Here is a 16,682-nt window from a genome sequence, read left to right on the forward strand (position 1 = left end):
ATACCACAACCAGAGAGCAGTGCTGAACTACTATCTACCTCTTTGATGACCCTCGGACTATCCTTGATCAGACTTGCGAGCTTTACCTTGCACTAAACGTTATTTCCTTATCATATACCTATACACTGTAAATGGAGCGATTGTAATCATGCATTGTCTTTCTGCTGACTGGTTGGCTCACAACAAACTGCTTGAGAGAAATTTGGCGAATGGATGAGGATGTAGAATCAATTGGGTGAATAAAGAAATAAATGACTGGACAGAATAGCTAGTAATTTTCATACATTATCTATATGGACCTCGACAAAGGTTCTGTATGATAGGTTAGCCTGGAAGGTTAAATCACATGGACTAACTCTGCTTAGCTAGCTGAACTAGAGAGTAGAAGCAGGGAAATGTGAGAAATGTATTAAATAACTAGACCAAGTGGACCCGTTGGGCCCAAACCTCTCTTGCATTGGTGCAGCACCCTCCCCACTCCCCTCCCCCCACTCCCCTCCACCGCATTCCCCTCCACCGCACTCCCCTCCACCGCACTCCCCTCCACCGCACTCCCCTCCCCCCACTCCCCTCCCCCCACTCCCCTCCCCCCACTCCCCTCCCCCCCACTCCCCTCCCCCCCACTCCCCTCCCCCCCACTCCCCTCCCCCCCACTCCCCTCCCCCCACTCCCCTCCCCCCCACTCCCCTCCCCCACTCTCTTCCTCATCCCCCCTCAACCCCCCCATTATCCCCCTCAACCCCCCTTATCCCCCTTTAAACTTTAAAATGTGAATAACTTTAAAAATATAACACCAATTTCAATCAAACTACTTCCATTAGCACCAAAGGGACGATGATGAGATGATGGGTAAGGCGGGCCTAAAATTGTCGCGGTACCGTGCACCGTTTTGGCTGTAGTTCAGGAACAAACAAACAAACGAGAGTTTTAGAATATAGGGAGTAGTCAGTTTTATTGTTTAATATTATACAAATCAAATTGGCAATATTGCTCTTGAGGGTGAGTTGAATCAATTTCTTTTGGTATAATGTTATAGAATTAACCTCATCCAGTTATTTACATGTCGTCAACTATAAGAAGATTAGATTAATTAATGATTTTGTAGCAAAAGTTCCCCCAAGCAAAATCATTACATCAAGTTTCATATTTGATTTAAATGGAAAAGCATTAGATACACAGCAAATGCCGTTATGACTGTAAAGATAGGCAGGCAATAGTCTTGGAAATTAGATTTAAAAACTAAGATACGAGAGAGCAGGCACTTGAGACTTCCCAAATGGGCCACTCTATTAAAGTGATGATCTGCCTATAGCTGACGAAGTCAAGGATATCTTCAAGTTGAAAGAAAAGTCACATTGTCAAGCTTGGTGTAGATCAGCAGATGGGGATAAAGATTTGACGGTAAATGTGCATGAAATGTGGATAGATTTGCATGAAATATAGGGTTCGTACGGTCCTTGAAAGTCTTGGAATTTAAAAGGTCATCAGAAGCTGTTGTGGCAGACTGACCATTTTTTAGCTTTGAAAAACTACATCATTGCTTTAGCAGTATGTTTGTGATCATTGTCTTGCTGTAGAATGAACCCGCCGGCCAATGAGTTTCGAGGCATTTGTTTGAACTTGAGCAGATAGGTTGTGTCTATACACTTCAGAATTTATTATGTTACTACCATCAGCAGTTGTATCATCAATGAAGATAAGTGAGCCAGTACCTTCAGCAGCCATACTTGCCCAGGTCATAACACCCCCACCACCGTGTTTCACAGATGAGGTGGTATGCTTTGGATCTTGGACAGTTCCTTCTCTCCTCCATACTTTGCTCTTGCCATCACTCTGATATAAGTTAATCTTCGTCTCATCTGACCACAAGCCCTTTTTTCCAGAACTGTGGCTGCTCTTTTAAGAACTTCTTGGCAACCTGTAACCTGGCCATTCTATTTTTGCGGCTAACCAGTGGTTTGCGTCTTGCAGTGTCGCCTCTGTATTTCTGTTCAAGAAGTCCTCTATGGACAGTGGTCATTGATAAATCCACATCTGACTCCTGAAGGGTGTTTCTGATCTGTCGGACAGGTGTTTGGGGATTTTTCTTTATTATGGAGAGAATTCTTCTGTCGTCAGCTGTGGAGGTCTTCCTTGGCCTGCCAGTCCCTTTGCGATTAGTAAGCTCACCAGTGCTCTCTTTCTTCTTAATGATGTTCCAAACAGTTAATTTTGGTAAGCCTAAGGGTTGGCTGATGTCTCTAACAGTTTTATTCTTGTTTCTCAGTCTCACAATAGCTTCTTTGACTTTCATTGGCACAACTTTGGTCCTCATGTTGATAAACAGCAATAAAAGTTTCCAAAGGTGATGGAAAGACTGGAGAAAAGACTAGGTGCTGAGAGCTCACTAATACCTGCATTAAAGAGGCAATTAAACACACCTGTTCAATTACAAACACCTGTGAAGCCATGTGTCCCAAACATATCGTGCCCTGAAATGGGGGGACTATGTATAGATACAGCTGTAATTTCTACATGTTGAAACCAAAATGGCCTTTATTAAACTCTGACAATGTGCACATGAACCACATGTGATTTTTTTAAATCACAAATCTCGAATTGTGGAGTACATAGGCAAATAAATAAATAATGGGTCTTGTCCCAAACATTATGGAGGGCACTGTATGTTTGTACTGGTCATCTTCCCTCTGCACTGAGTCCTGATGCAAAGTTTCAACTCGAAATTTCGCCGATTCCTTTCAACCCAAAGATGCTGCTCGACTCACTAATTTTAGGTTCCTCCGTATTGTGCGCTGCAACAAATTACAACATGGTTAGACTACGTTATGTTTGCATCAAGATTACTATTTGACTGGACTGCATTTTCCTTTGTTCTGCTTCTCTTTAACCTATTAGAACTCCACAAAAATGGAAATTGAGACGAGGTTGCATAAAATCTTTTAATTTGATGTGAGTTCTGCTAGTAATTCTCAAAGGAATGTGGGTACGCGTTTATTCATCTTCTGTGCTCGCTTGATTGGCAGCATTTCCCATTATTGGAATTTTTAAGTGTACTTGGCACTGTCAATTACAAGAATTTTACTTAGTGGCTTTTTAAATAGTCAGTTGATTTGCAAGTGCAGTAATCTGCTAAAAGGAAGCATGAAGAAATGTAATTTCCAAAGAGCACGCGCATTAGCTGGCACCTGGTGGAGATCTCCAATTCTTGTTGCAATTTTCTAATCAGTATGTGTATTACTCATAATATTTATTATTCCCCATTTAGGTTTTAATTAAGTTTGAATTAAAATTATAGGAACCCGATATTTGTTACAACAAAATAATGTAGTTTGGAGACAAACTTTCCATCTGTGTACTTTTTGATGGGGATGTCGGAACTGGAGCTTACTTCGGGTAACCTTGTGCTCAGTAGTGAAATGAATTGGGGTAAAGGTCTGGATTTTAAATGCCAAAGAGCTACTACGAAACTAAAAGTGAATGAAGGTATTGAATCAATTCTTGTGCTGTCATGTCAGTTGTCCAACTGTCTTTTAAGCTCAGTTTTTGTATGGCTACTTTTTTTTTAAATGGAAGAAAAAACCGCCTGCATTTGAAGGTGCATTTGAAACCACAATAGTTTCCTTACTTGGAACACCATTGCACAAAACGCCTTCCTGGATTAATTTCTGTTTGAATAAATTTAATTTGTTGTTCTGTTTGTAAGATGCGGAGGAAAAAGCAATAAGCTACGAATTGCATGATAGTACGATTAAATCAGGCGTAAGTTTGAAAAATAAAATGCACTTACAAAGTCAATGTGAAGTTCAGAACGGATATAAAATTGCAATCAATGTTCAAGTGAATATTGAGGCACGTTTGTGCTCCTTTTCATTGCAGAGCTATCAGATTATGTGCTAAGATACAAAATATTCCCAACCTTTTTGCCAGTAGCACTTTTCGCTTTTGAAACGCTGCTGCCCAAGGCATTGTTGATCGGCGTGGGAACGATCTGGGCTTGCAAGATCAGCCTTTCAGATTATGCTAAAATGAAATTAAGGGAATGGGAGTGCCACTCCCATTCCCTAAATTTACTGCAATGCTTCATCCTGCCTCTCCCCTTTTCCAGCTTTCTTCACCCTACAAACAGTCTGAAGAAGGGCCTTGACCCGTTCCATGTTCTCCAAAGATGCTGCCGGACCTGCAGTTTTCTACTTTTCCCGTGTGGACACGAGCTTTTTGTAATTTATTAAGGGAATTAGCCACATAAGATGAAATACCCCAAACTGGAATTTGATTATCAATTGTGAAGAGGACTTGACATTTTTGATTGCAAAAAGAGGAATGGAACAAAACTAGGTCTCTTCCTTGCATAATCCAAATGGTAAGACAGAAGCATGAAAGAGTAAATCAGAATATGTTGGCAATGGATGGAGGCTTTATCTATTGAGAAAGAAACAATGAATTCATCAAAAGTAGTCAAAGTTAACTTTCCAGAGATTAAATGTACTCTATTTTAACATTGATTCCTGGAGATTAACCAAAGAAATTGATAGATTACAATATGCTGTTCATATTAGTATTGCAGATTCTTTTTTGCTTTGGCATGCTCCTAAATCATTTTTGCTATGATTCCTAATTTCCATTTTTTCAGCAGCAATTCACCCACCAGATCTGACCACCCCCCGCCACCAACGTCATTCATAGATATTCTAAAGAAATAGCAGTTTGCTGGAAATGTTAAGACTGCAATGCATCCATTTGAGGGGAAATAGATATTTCTTGACAAATCAATTATCATTTTGTCCTGGACACCTTCACTGTCGCTCAGTACACACAGCAATAACCAATACTCGAATCATTTGACTATTGACTCTTTCCTTGTTTGTAATTTTAAGGATCTGCCAAAATTGACTTCAATTAGACAGTCACAATTTTAAGTTTGCCTTAATTTCTTATTGTACTTAACTGCATTTAAGTTGTTCTTTCAATTTTTGGGGGGAATATTTCAATTGCTCAAGGTTCAGTGCCACTTTGTATTGATTCACAAGTTTGATATTTACAGTTGAGGTGTCATGGAATGGAACCTATTTGTTCTCAGGATTTTGACTAATTTAATCCCTCTTATGGTTACTCCGTGATGTTTGTGGTCCCAGGCATTGGGGCAAGATTTCTAGAAGCTCACGTTGGCTGTTCAGTTTGGCTCGGTGCAGTCATATCAAGAATGGGAAATAAATACAGTATTTTGGATTGTAGATATGATTACCTTGCAGTCTATTAAAAATACTGCTTTCTCTTCAAAGTATCAGCAGCACCTTAATGGATATGGACAGTACTATCTCCAGTGGACGCTCTACTCCAGCGCTGATAAATGGGCATGGAAGCACTACTTCAGGAAAGAATATCACTTACAACTGCTGTTGGGACCAATGCCAGACCAGTTTCTGCTCCAGTCCAGATTTGGCAGATCACATCCGTTCAATTCATGTGGATGGGCAACGTGGAGGGGTCTGTTTTTTTTCTCTCCTTATTCCTATGCATTTGGATAGCTAAGAACCAAGATAAAATGTAATTATTCTATAATAAGGTTCAGTGGTGGTTGCTTGAAATCTTATTTTAGAAATCGGTTATTTGCCACCTATGTTCTTTTGTATAAATTGCTTGATTCTAGTTTGGATGTAGTTTTAGATAATGTGTTCCTCTTATTTATATGTGATGTTTTGAATTTGCCGCCAATGAGTTCTGTGCCAAACCATATTGGGGCTTGCAGGTATTAAGCAAAATGTTTTGCTGTGTGTACTTTATTTTCCCCCCTTGCCCTTTTCTCAATGCAAACACATGTATTTTAAGGCACCTTGTGTTATGGAGCTAGTGAATAGCATGCTCTGAGAGATATGTAATATCCCGAGAAGAATACCAGATCATTAATCAAATTGAAAGATTGAACTTCAAATAATCTTTTGCATGATTCCATGTAACCTTTGTTAAATTGTCTGTATCAGTTCACGCATGTTAAAATCTGTCTTGCAGATATGTCATTGATGGTTCACTTAGTTTTTGGATGCCTGAGTATGATTTGATTTGTTTTTATATCCATTCTTCCTGTAGGGAAATGTAATTTTTTGATCCTCCCTTCCATTTTGCTTCCTAAATGCAGTTAGCTGCATGGAATGCATTTTAATGTGGAGGAAATATCAGATTTCCTATTTTATTGTGATTAGCAAGCGTAAAGTTGATTATCTGCTACATGGTATGCTGCTGAGTCCTCGATGAACAGAGATTGAAACAATACTCTACTGTTTTTGATCAGAACTGGAGTGGATTTCATAACTGTTCTTTAAATATTTACAATTGGTTGAAAATTGGTGATGCTGAATCCTTTTAATAGTCAAGTGATTCATAATCTAAATGAACTATGAAGTGTTGTAAAATTGATGTCCAATATTGCATGCTATTGAACTAATATTAATTGTTAAGGTTGTAATTTGATATTTTTAAGCATGATTAATAACCATCACCAGTACTTGCTGTATTATTTTCAAGCTAGTTTCTGCAGTATGCCCATCTTGCTCTTTTTTTTAACCTATTCTTGAAATGTTTGGTTTATCAATTTTCTAGACTTTCTATCTTTCAGTTGGAGCGATCTAATGTTCCGTGATTTGGTAATTCAAATCAATATTTTACCGATTAATATTTTAAAAATCTATTAATTTGAAATGGCCACTTTCCTGGAATACCCCCAAGGTCTGTCTGCCTGCTCTGGGCGAAGCTGCTTGAGTACAAGGGAAACACAACCAAGTAAATAGTTTGTCTACATTGTACACCTCATGACTTGTGTCTTTAGAGAGTTAGATGGTGAGTCATTCACCACAGGGCACCCAGCCTTTATCCTTTTGTAGGTGTTGGATTTGAAGGTTACTTGATTTTTGGATCTGTTGGATTGTTGCAGATAAAAGTATAATGATTCTTATGGAAGAATGTTTACATTGTAGCTACAAACTGCACATTGCTGTAGGCAAAGTTGAAAACTTAGCTGTGCCACTTGTGACTCACCGGTTATAACTGCTTTCTCTTAAGAAAGACTTATTGTAGAGCTTTACAGCACAGAAACAAACCCAAAATGATCCATACGTACAGGTATCCAAAGACGTACAGGTATGTAGGTTAATTGGCTGGGTAAATGTAAAAAAATAAAAAAAATAAAATAAAAAATTTGTCCCTAGTGGGTGTAGGATAGTGTTAATGTACGGGGATCGCTGGGCGGCACGGACTTGGAGGGCCGAAAAGGCCTGTTTCCGGCTGTATATATATGATATGATATGATATGATGATACCCATCCAAACTAGTCTCATTTGCCTGTGTTCGGCCCATAACAATCTAAACTTTCCAACCCATTTACCTGTCCAAATCTGCTTCAACCATTTGCTCTGGCAGCACATTCCATATATGTACCACCCTCTGTGTGGAAAAGGTTGTCCCTCTGGCACTTCGAAACAAGGAGTGCAGATGTTGGTTTACAAATAAGGCAAAGTGTGAGAGTAACTCAGCGAGTCAGACAGCCTCGCTCTCTGTCCTTTGCCCTCTCACCTTAAACCAATGAGCTCTAGTTCTTGATTCCTCAAGATTGCGTATTCACCCTATCAATACCATCATAATTTTATACACCTTCATAAGATCAACCTTCAATGCCTTGCGTATCAAGGAATAAAGACCTAGTTTACTTGACTTCGCCCTATAACTCAGTCCCTTGAGTCCTGGGGACATTGTTGCAAATCTTTTCTGCACTCCTCGCAGTTTTGTGATCAAAGCTAAACACAATACTTCCAAGCGAGGCCTGACCCACATCGTATACAACTGTGGCACAACATCCAATTACCTCCCATGATTGTTCTTGTCTTGCCTCTCCTATCTCCCAGCTCCCCCCCCCCCCCCCCCCCCCGGAAACAATCAATCAGTCTGAAGAAGGGTCTTGACATGAAACATCAACCCATGTTCTCCGGAGAGGCTTCCTGACCTACTGAGTTACTCTAGCATTTTGTCACCTTTTGTGTAAACCAGCATTTGCAGTTCCTTGTTTCTACTTCTATTCTCTTTGTCCTGACTGGTGAAGGCCAGCATGCCAAAAGCCTTTCTCACCATTCTGTCTACCCATAGGTCCACTTTCAAGGTGAATATGTACGTACTCTTCTATCCCTCTGTTCTACAATGCTCCCAGTGGGCTTATTGTCGTACCTTGGTTTGATTTCCAAAAATCAATCGCTTATCTGAATTAAACTCAATTTGCCATTCTTTGGCTCGCTAAACCAACAGATGCATTCCTTATTTCTACAATTTCTACAATTGTAAACCAACAGATGCATTCCTTATTTCTACAATTCTAAGCTAATCTCCTACCTGAATGTCCACTCCCCTGACATCAGTCTGAAGAAGGGTTATGACCCAAAATGCCGCACATTCTTTCTCACCAGAGATGCTGCCTGTCCCGCTAAGTTACTCCAGCATTTTGTGTCTATCCTGCCTGAATGTGATCTATATCCCTCTGTTCCCTGCATATTTGTTTGTCTATCCAAAATGCCAATACTGCTTCCACCATCAGCTCTGGCAGTATTCCGCGTACCCTATTCTGACTATGGGGGTTCGCCAGGTTAATTCCCGGGATGGCGGGACTGACATATGATGAAAGAATGGAACGACTGGGCTTATATTCATGGGAATTTAGGATGAAAGGGGAACTTATAGAAACATATAGAATTCTTTTTCACCCAGAGAGTTGTGAATCTGTGGAATTCTCTTCCTCAGAAGGCAGTGGAGGCCAATTCACTGGAGGTATTCAAGAGAGAGTTAGTTATAACTCTTAGGGCTAACAGAATCAAGGGATATGGGGAGAAAGCAAGAACATGGTACTGATTCTGGATGATCAGCCATGATCATATTGAATGGTGGTGCTGGCTCGAAGGGCCGAATGGCCTCCTCCTGCACCTATTTTCTATGTTTCCCTCCTCAACCCTTTCCAAGTGTGTGTGTGTGTGTGTGTGTGTGTGTGTCTGCCTTTCAATATCCCCTTTAGTTAGATATTTTTCAATTTTATTAAAGTAAAACGGGAAAGATTTATTTCCCATTGGAACAGCAAAGTTAAATTTCACTTATTTGCACGTCCTCCTTACTCAAATTACAGTTTCAGGATAGAAGTGACGTTTCTGTTCAAATTAATTGTTTGGTGCTGTTAATATAATCGGCCAGAAAAAGCACATCCCACCAGATTTGGGAACAGCTGTTTCCGTGCTGTTATCGGACAATTGAACGGTCTTCTCTTAAACCAGGATGTAATCCTGATAATCTAATCTAGCATGTTGTGGCTTTTGCGCATGTTAAAAATCTGCACTTTCTCTAGCTGTAATGCTATAATGCTGTAGCACTATCTTGCACGCTGATACTTTTCTCTTTGTACTACCTGTTCTATTTGTGTATAGCTTGATTGTACATGTGCATATTATAATTTGACAGGATAGCATGAAAATAAATGAAGATGAGGAATCTGTGGAATTCATTGCCACAAGTCAATATTACACACATTATTCTGTGGGTTTCTTAAAAGTGATGTAGTTATCTAAGGGCAGCAGTGGAATTAAGTTATCCACTTCAGTATAATTTCAATAACATGAGCCAATATTGTTTTTTTTTTCTGATTTAGGAATAATTGTGATATTCTAGGATGAGAAGTTTTTAAATGTGCAATGTCTTCGGAAAAAAAATTATATAGCAGAAGCCTAGCACTTTTCTGTTTAATGTTTTAAAAACACCACTTTGCTTAAATTTTTGGAATATTCTCAATACAAGGTTGAGTAGATTGTTTAATGGCATGAGAATTGCAGATGTGTACTTATCGTGATTGCATATCCCAATTGTTTGATTGGAGCGCTTTTCAACAATTAATAAATAATTTTAGTTTGTTTCTACGGGAACACTTAGCTTTGTAGTACAGCATAAAGTAATGGTGAAATTGACCCATCTGGTTAAAATAATGTGAATTTAAGTATATTTATAATGAGGGTTTTAGTTGGATTTTTCTCTGCCTGAAAGGTTTTACGCGTTCCCCAAGTGTGCAAGCACTTGCAGTAGTAGCAATGATTTTGTTTGAGGGAACAAAGAATAATATTTTAACCCTTATCGATGACACACATGGGGTGGGATTATGAAGAGGATGCAGAGGCTTCAAGGTGATTTGCATTGATTGAGTGACCAGACAATGCTGGGAAAAAGACTGCAACCATGCACTCTATCTATGCCCTTATGATTTTAGAAGCCCCTTTAAGGTCAAACGTTCTTCCTGGAACAAAGGCTAGGAAGTAATTTAATTAGTTATTTTGTTTCTAATACTGACATGCTGTATTGCTCTTATAAAAATTAGAAATGGCTAATAATAAAGGATTGGTTGCTATATCTGTTCACGTTGTTCAACAGTGAGCCATTATTTAAAATGCATTGTGTTCCATAGTGAAACTCTTGGCTAGAGGTTGCCAGTAGGGCAATTTGGAAAGCCTTGTTGACCCTACATAACTTGCAGAGTAGCTAGATTACTGCTGCTTGCCAAAAATACTGTAGTATTACATGTAGAATTTTGTTTGAAATCCAATTGCTCTTATTGCCAATTCTTAAAACACAAAATTGAAAAGCCTTAGGATATTTTTTCTCGACATTTCACAAATTGCCTAAATATCACCAACATTTAATTTCAGTTCAGGATGGAAAGCCTTTCATTCCAATTGATTTATATTTCTAGTAAACCATCTCATTTATCTTTCAATTACAGCATCCAGCTGGTTCTTGAGCAGCGCAGTATTCTAATATAATTTGTTCTTTCTAGAAATTTAATCAGTGATGCTTTGTAGGGTGAATTGTTATCTATCATTCAGCCATTCCAAAATTTACTTTCTAAAGGCAAGCCAATAGTCATAAGCGTGGAAATAGGCACTTCGGCCTAACTTACCCATGCTGATCAACATTGCACAATCTACACTAATCTCACCTGTCTACGTTTGGCACATATTCTTCTAAACATACTGTATCCTATCCATGTACCTGTCCAAATGTCTTTTAAACATTGTGATAATACTTGCTTCAACTACCTCCTCGGTTAGCTCATTGCATACACACACCACACTAAAAAAAAAGTTGCTCCTCGAGTTCCTATTAAATCTCTCTTCTCTCTCCCCCACTACCACCGCACTTTGTTTTTTTGAATTTTTGTTGCCCTTCCTGCTTGTTGCGCATGTGGGAGATCCTAGGGAGTAATTTACCCAAGAATTCGTAGGTTCCTTTCAACAGGAATATCATCTTTGACATTATTGCTTATCGATGTTATTGGACGTCCTTTTGTCACTATCCCTGATAGAAACCTAATTTTGACTTCAAAATATTGTTTGCTTCTGAGTCTGCAACTCCTTTGTTTCTCATCCATTGACAATCAGTTCAAGTATAAGTTTATTTTCATATGCACGTGTACGGCGAGGTACAGGTCTAATAAAAAATCTTGCAGTGGTATTAAAATCACATAAACACAGAATTTGTTTAAAGAAACCAGGAACTGCAGATGTCGGTTTACAATAAAAAGAGACAGTGCTGGGGTAACTCAGCAGGTCAGATAGTATTTCTGGAGAACATGGATAGGTGGTGTTTCTGGTCAGGACCCTTCAGACTGAGGGGTGGGTAGGGTTTGTCAGTAATAAGTAGATCCAGGTGAGAGTTTTTTTGATAGGCAAATGGTTGGACAAAGGCCCAAGATATTAAGGCAACAGGTGAGGTAAGGATAGAAGTGTGAATTGTGAAGCCAGAGGAAGGAATATGGGTGGAAGGGGAAGGAAGAAATGGGTATGCATCCCAGTTGGAAAGATTAAACATTAATTTTTATGTGCAATTCTAAAAGAAATTAGCCTGTGCAAATGAACAAAATATTGGTGCAACAACGTAATTTGGAAACATTACACCCATTGTCATGTATGAGATGGTCTGTTATGTTCAGTTGGGTTTAGATTTGTGTAGGTTGGTTCATGAACAGCTACCAGCAGTAAAGTAGTATTGGTATTGTATTTCAGGCTCCTATACTTCCTGCCTGATGGTAACTAGGAGAAGAGGGCATGGCCTGGATGATGGGTTCCTTGATAATAGATGTTGCCTTGAGGCTGTGTCTCATGTAGATGTGTTTGATGAAGGGAAGGGCTGTACTAATGATGGATTGAGCTGATTACTTTCTGAAGCTTCTTGTTTTCCTTGGCAAGTTTGTGGAAATGGCACCCAGCCTACTAACCCAATTTTTTAAAATTTTTATATCCATCAAGCACCTTTTAATGTATAGTAATCTCCTTGAACTGATATATGTATATAACTAACATTTGATCAACTTTGGTGTGCATCCAAAAGGTGTGTAATATTTTTGCAAGACTCAGTTAGAGCCTTGGAAAATGGAGTGTTCTTTATCACTGAATGGCACCAGCAATGGCTGCCTCGCCAACAGTCTGTCTGTCCCTTCCTTTGTGTTTTAATTGTACATGTTAAATGTATGTTTTTAGTGTTTAGCTTGTTTTATGTGGGGGTGGGGGGGGGGGGGGGTGGCATTAGGGGAAACTTTCTAATCTCTTTCCTCGACGGAGATGCGTTCTCTCCCCCCCCCCCATATCGTATCTCCGTTCGCACTGCGGCCTAATATTGAGTTGATGGCCTTTGCTTGAGACCGATTTTTGAGAGCTCCATCACGGGGAGCCTACGGGACAATTAACATCGTGGAGCCCGTGATCCCTTTGCCAGGGATCGACATCGGAGGTCCAACCGTGGGTGCTTGCGGACTTAACATCATGGAGCTCGTGGAGACCAAGCCGCAGAAGCTTCGATCACCCTGACAGGTGGTTCGACAGCCGTGACCGCGGGAGAATAAAGAGGAAGAAGTTTGGACTTTTTTGCCTTCCATCACAGTGAGGAATGTGGGGAATCCGCTATGGTGGATGTTTATGTTAACTTTTATGTAGTTGTGTGTCTTGTTGCTTTTTTTTCCGTATGGCTGTATGGTAATTCGCACATCACTGTACCTTAATTGGTACATGTGACAATAAAAGACCTTTGAAACCGTTGAATGTTAATCTGAAGTAATCAGATCTGATGTGATTGATTTTGCTGTGATGTGCAACCTGTCTACAATTTGAGATGGAACCATGTGAAATCCCTTTAGTTTTCAGTGTGTGAAACTTTTTGGCAAGTACAAGGCCAGTCATTTGATTATGATTAATGTACAAGATGTCATAGATGTACAGTATGAAGTATTGGAAATCAGGCAATGAATTAATATTATTGAGGGTTCATGCCCTTTGGGACCAATACAGAGTAAATTATATTTTAACGCACAGTGGGGTGCCATGAGAATAGAGGAAAGATGTTTCCTGATTGAGAATTGACATCCTTGTTCATTTCATCATTATATATCAAGCAGCGTGTTCCTTTAATTTTTAATAATGTTTCACTTGATATAAATGTATTTTTCAGGTGTTTGTTTGCCTATGGAAAGGGTGCAAAGTGTACAACACACCATCTACTAGTCAGAGCTGGCTGCAGAGGCACATGCTCACACATAGTGGAGACAAGCCATTTAAGGTAATATGAAAAGTTATGCAAATTTTAACCCAACCTTAATGCAGATCTTTTCTTCATTTTCTCAAAATAAACCACAAATCCTGCCTCTTTTTTTAAAAACAAACATGAATGTCCCTTGTGTCAGCAGACATTATGGGTTTGAATGCACCTTCCGATTTAATATACAGTAATAATATACAGTAATGATATACGGTTGTCTTTTGGCTATCCAACATATATAGATGTTTCAGAGTGTGATCTAATACCACTGTCAGCTTGCATGGTATATATGTGTGTTATTGGTATATAATGAAGTCCTGTCAATTACAACCCATTTTAAACATTCTTAAACTGCCTACATGGTTGGAGAGCATTGATTAAAATGGATTAAAAAAACGTACCATTTAATTGGTCATATGATTCACAAAGGTGCTGTAATATGTCGGAGCTTGAAAATATGTTGTAGACAACTAAGCTAAGTTTTACAATCTGAAACATATGGGCCACCTTGTACCTATACATGGCAAATGTTGATATTCCAAAGGTGCAAGACTAAATGTAGTTAGGATCTCGGTTGTTTGCTTTTGTGGTCAGGGTTTCAGGCTGGAATGCTTCACACTGCACCGAAACGAGAAATCGATATAACTGCAGCCAAACTGGTTTCTTGAGCAACATCTTGCCACTGTAAGATAAACAGTCGATTGCAAGATTGTTGGTTTAAACTGTACATCGATAAATGTTGGATTAACAACACTTGCAACTGAGCAGCTCACATTTAAAGCAGAACCATTTAAACCCTGAAATGGTGCTTCAAGGATAGTGGGATCCATCGTATTTGAGTGCAATTTTATCCATTTTATATTGCTGCTTTCCATTTGTTTAGGTAGTGTTGAACCAATTTATACCTCCTTGTAAATTTACAAGACTACCGTAACCTTGGTCAAACATACATATGTAAACCATTTAATAAAGTGGCATTTGGTGTTTCTGTCAAAGTTGAATAATGAATAGCTACTTGAAAGCTATTTAGGAAGAATGCTGCAGAGAAAAAAACCTAAAATAGATACTAGTCGCTGAAATTGATCAGGTAGGCAGAAGAAACTGCATTGGATTTCCTTAGATCAACTCTCATCATTTTACAACTAATTTTAGCAAAACTAATACTATCGTCTACCTTTTCCCATAGAACTTGGGACAAGATTAATATTTTCAGCTCCTCCACCATTTTCTAACTTTGCTTTTAATCACCTGATGCTTTTCTAAATAAATAATCTGTTCGACCCGATAGGTCAAAGGTTTTTATTGAAGCTGATTGCAGATTTTGTCTAGTACTTCCATAACTGTGGTTGTATGACATGCATCTAATTTAAATAATTTATCCCATTCTTCTGGATCATCTTGCCAGTAGGAATATATTTATCATATCTGTACTATCATTCCTCTACGAATATGCTCTCAAAAGAATGTTAATTTGACCATGCTAATTGCCCTTGGATGAAAACCATTTATATCATAGCATTCCTGCAAACTGAGCAATGCATCTCAATATATCCATGGTCGCCCTTGAATATGTTTGGCAGAAACATTAAAGTGTCAGCACTCATCAAAACAAAACCGTATCTCAATTTATACCAACTCTGCTCGTCTTAACACTGATGCGCAAGAATGCATTTTCAGTCCCTTGCTATATTCTCGATACACTCTCAATTATGCAGCCAAATTCTGCTCCAAGGTACTTAGAAGTTTGCGTATGTCACCCCTGTAGTGGGTTGGATCTCGCACAATGTCTAGATCTAGTACGGGAAGGAGATGGAGAGTTGAGTAACATGGTGTCAAGACAACAATCTCTCTCTCAATGTCAACAAAACAAAGGTTCGTCATTGACGTCAGCAAAAGGTGTATTTCTCAGTGGTGCTGAAATGGAGATGGTTGAGAGCTTCAAGTTTCTAGGTGTAAATATCACTAACAATTTGTCCTGGATGAACCGCATTGAAACCAGGAATGCGCACTTAATGCCTCTACTTCCACAGAAGAGCATTTCCAACTACTCTTAATAACTTGTACAGATGCACAGTAAAAAGCATCCTATTGAAATGCATCACAGCTTGCTCTGGTAGCCACTCAATGCCACAAGAAATAGTGGAATTGTGGTTGCCATCTCATAAACCAGTCCACTACCACACAAACCAGTCTTCCCCACCTGCACTTCACGCTATGTTGGGAAAGCAACCAACATAATGAAGGATCATTCTCTCTTCTTGCCTATCTGGTTGGTTAGACAATACAAAAGCTTGAAAGCACCTATCATGAGATGCTGTGATTAGACGACTGAACAGACCTCTCCTAAGCTAAGGGAACAGTCCCGATCTTCCAGTCCCTATCTTGCTGCAGCCCTTGCACTTTTTTCCTGCTCTTTATCTGTAGACTTTAGTTTTAGACCTCTTCGGCCACCTACTCCGCGCCAACCAGCGATCACCTGTTCGCACTAGTTCCTACACCTACTGGACAATTTTACAGAAGCCAATTAACCTGCAAATCTGCATATCTTTTGAATGTGGGAGGTGACTGGAAATGTGAATTGGCATCGTGTTTAATAAACAGTTTATTCACATCAGATAGTTTATCTGAAGTGATTTTTTTGAAGCGTGGTTGAGTGGATTGCAAAACTTCAATTATTCTCCAGTTAATCACAACAGTCGCATTTGTTCAACATTCAGAATTTTCCACAAATTTACGGTGATTTTCATTTTGCCTTAATGATATTTTGCTTTTTTTTTTACAGTGTGTTGTTGGTGGGTGCACTGCGAGCTTTGCATCTCAAGGTGGCCTTGCTCGTCATGTTCCCACTCACTTCAGCCAACAAAACTCTGCAAAGGTTTCTAGTCAGCCGAAAGTCAAGGAGGAATCCCCTTCAAAAGCAGTAATGAATAAACGAAGGAGACTAAAAAATAAGCGACGGCGTTCACTACGTAAGTTTTTTAAACCTGTGTAACCACTAGACGGTGTTCATCATAAGCCAAGGTTTTCAACTTTTTCATTATTATTCATTCCTTGGGTGCCATAAAACTTTGGACAGCTGGAAAGGTAC

General features: G+C 39.2%; 1 protein-coding gene across 2 annotated transcripts in view; it reads left to right on the forward strand.

Moving 5' to 3' along the window:
- The window catches only part of aebp2 (AE binding protein 2), a 64,406-nt gene that overhangs the window by 13,399 nt on the left and 34,325 nt on the right, over window positions 1-16,682 (forward strand). Inside the window, exons 2-4 of one of the 2 annotated variants that reach the window (XM_078419968.1) lie at window positions 5,280-5,484; window positions 13,508-13,615; window positions 16,377-16,563. In XM_078419968.1, the coding sequence (XP_078276094.1) occupies window positions 5,280-5,484; window positions 13,508-13,615; window positions 16,377-16,563 (500 nt within the window). The remainder of the gene's footprint in view (window positions 1-5,279; window positions 5,485-13,507; window positions 13,616-16,376; window positions 16,564-16,682) is intronic. The other variant, XM_078419969.1, reaches the window with a different exon arrangement.

Source organism: Rhinoraja longicauda, chromosome 23 (genome assembly GCF_053455715.1).
Source record: "Rhinoraja longicauda isolate Sanriku21f chromosome 23, sRhiLon1.1, whole genome shotgun sequence".
Classification (NCBI taxonomy): Eukaryota; Metazoa; Chordata; class Chondrichthyes; order Rajiformes; family Arhynchobatidae; genus Rhinoraja; species Rhinoraja longicauda.